This window comes from Pollachius pollachius (assembly GCF_949987615.1).
Source record: "Pollachius pollachius genome assembly, contig: scaffold_202, whole genome shotgun sequence".
Classification (NCBI taxonomy): domain Eukaryota; kingdom Metazoa; phylum Chordata; class Actinopteri; order Gadiformes; family Gadidae; genus Pollachius; species Pollachius pollachius.
The window spans coordinates 8,403-10,000 of record NW_027641650.1 but is presented as its reverse complement, the minus strand read 5'-3'; the positions used below and the strand labels follow the sequence as shown (position 1 = coordinate 10,000).

The following is a 1,598-nucleotide window of genomic DNA, read 5'->3' as shown; positions in this document are numbered from 1 at the left end:
GAGGGGGCGGGGAGGCATTTACTGCCGAGTTCTGCTTCATTATAGGCAACACAGTAGAGCGGGAGAGAGACATAGACAGCGAGAGAGAGAGAGAGAGAGAGAGAGACCGAGCGAGAGAGAGAGAGAGAGCAAGAGAGATGGAGAGACATACACACAGAGAAGGAGGGAGAGAGACATACATAGAGAGAGAGAGACATACATAGAGAGAGGGAAAGAGAGGGGGATGGAGAGAGAAGCCATGCAGTAAGGGTCATCGGCTTGACACAGATCTTGATACAGTACGGTCTGAAAACCCAAACAACTGCCTCTGTGTGTGTGTGTGTGTGTGTGTGTGTGTGTGTGTGTGTGTGTGTGTGTGTGTGTGTGTGTGTGTGTGTGTGTGTGTGTTACCTCGGGTACAGCCCCACTCCAACCTCCTTCAGCTCCTCGTCGCTGATGGTGAAACAGTTACACGCCACCTGGAGAGGGAACACAGACAGGTTAGAAACACAGACAGGTTGGACGCTGGAGGGACACACAGACAGGTTGGTCGGGGGAGGAAGGCACCGTGGTGCAGAGAGAGAGAGAGGCTACCTTCTGGTCTACTCTCCTCTTACTCCAACCACGACCCACCAGGTCTCTGAGGCCGTCGGTCTCTGTCCCACCTCTAAACACACTGGGAGAAAAGGAAGCTAAGCTGAGGAGGAGCGAGAGAGGCCATCAGACAGAAAGATGGAGAGAGTTATAAACAGAGACAGGCGGAAAGGGGCAGAGTCTAAAACATGTCTATACAAGTCTGCTTATTTACAGTCAGCGTTCACTCAGTCTGACAGCGCGTTTAATACATCGACCGACCGATCACACCCAGACACAGAGAGGGCAGGGAGGGAGAGGGGAGAGGAGAGGAGGGAGGAAAAGAAGAGGGGAGAGAAGAGGAGAGGAGGGAAGAGGAGAGAAGAGGGGAGAGGGTAAGGCACCAAGTATGAGGTGAGTAGAGAAGAACAGAAGAAAACAAGAGCAGAAGGGTCTATGATATAGAGAATGAAAGAGAGGAGGAGATGTAAAGAGGAGAGAGGGAAGAGAGGAAGGGAACGACAAGATGACAGAAAAAAAGAGGTGGGAAAGGAGACAAGCTGGCCAGACAGGAGAAACAGGAGGATAGGAGAGAGCAGTGGTAAGATGAGAGGAGTGACACATCAGTAGAGAGCAGTTTTACCAGATCTGCTTCTAAAACCGATTGAAAACAGAATTCAGCGGAGAGTACGTTGTGTTTGTTGAGAGAAGGTTTATTAGAACGTCATAGATCATGTTCCTACAGGAACAAGACTAAAACCAGACTCATATATAATCAACCGTATAATTATGCTCACAAATGTTTTTGGATGAAAATATGTCCGAAACGAACCCCCCATCCACCTCATATGCTGGAGAGCGATTGTGACTGAATTATAATGAACCAGGACCCTGCCAACACATGGCAGCACGCTGGTCTGTGGATTAAAGCAGAGTTTGGTTCATTAATGTGGAGCGTTCAGAGGGGTGCTCAGAACAAGCAGAATAGCGGACTGCTGGCGGGTTCAACAGTAAATGGGGAGGAGAGGGAAAGTCTGTTTTAGACT

The 1,598-nt window shown here is 49.5% G+C and overlaps 1 protein-coding gene across 1 annotated transcript in view; it reads right to left on the bottom strand.

The window, feature by feature from the left end:
* smyd3 (SET and MYND domain containing 3) overlaps window positions 1-458 on the bottom strand; it is a gene marked incomplete at its 5' end in the record, with an annotated part of 14,682 nt that extends 14,224 nt beyond the window's left edge. The window contains one exon of the mRNA XM_079759147.1: window positions 391-458. Within this exon, the coding sequence (XP_079615273.1) occupies window positions 391-458 (68 nt within the window). The remainder of the gene's footprint in view (window positions 1-390) is intronic.
* Between the last annotated feature and the right edge of the window lie 1,140 nt (window positions 459-1,598).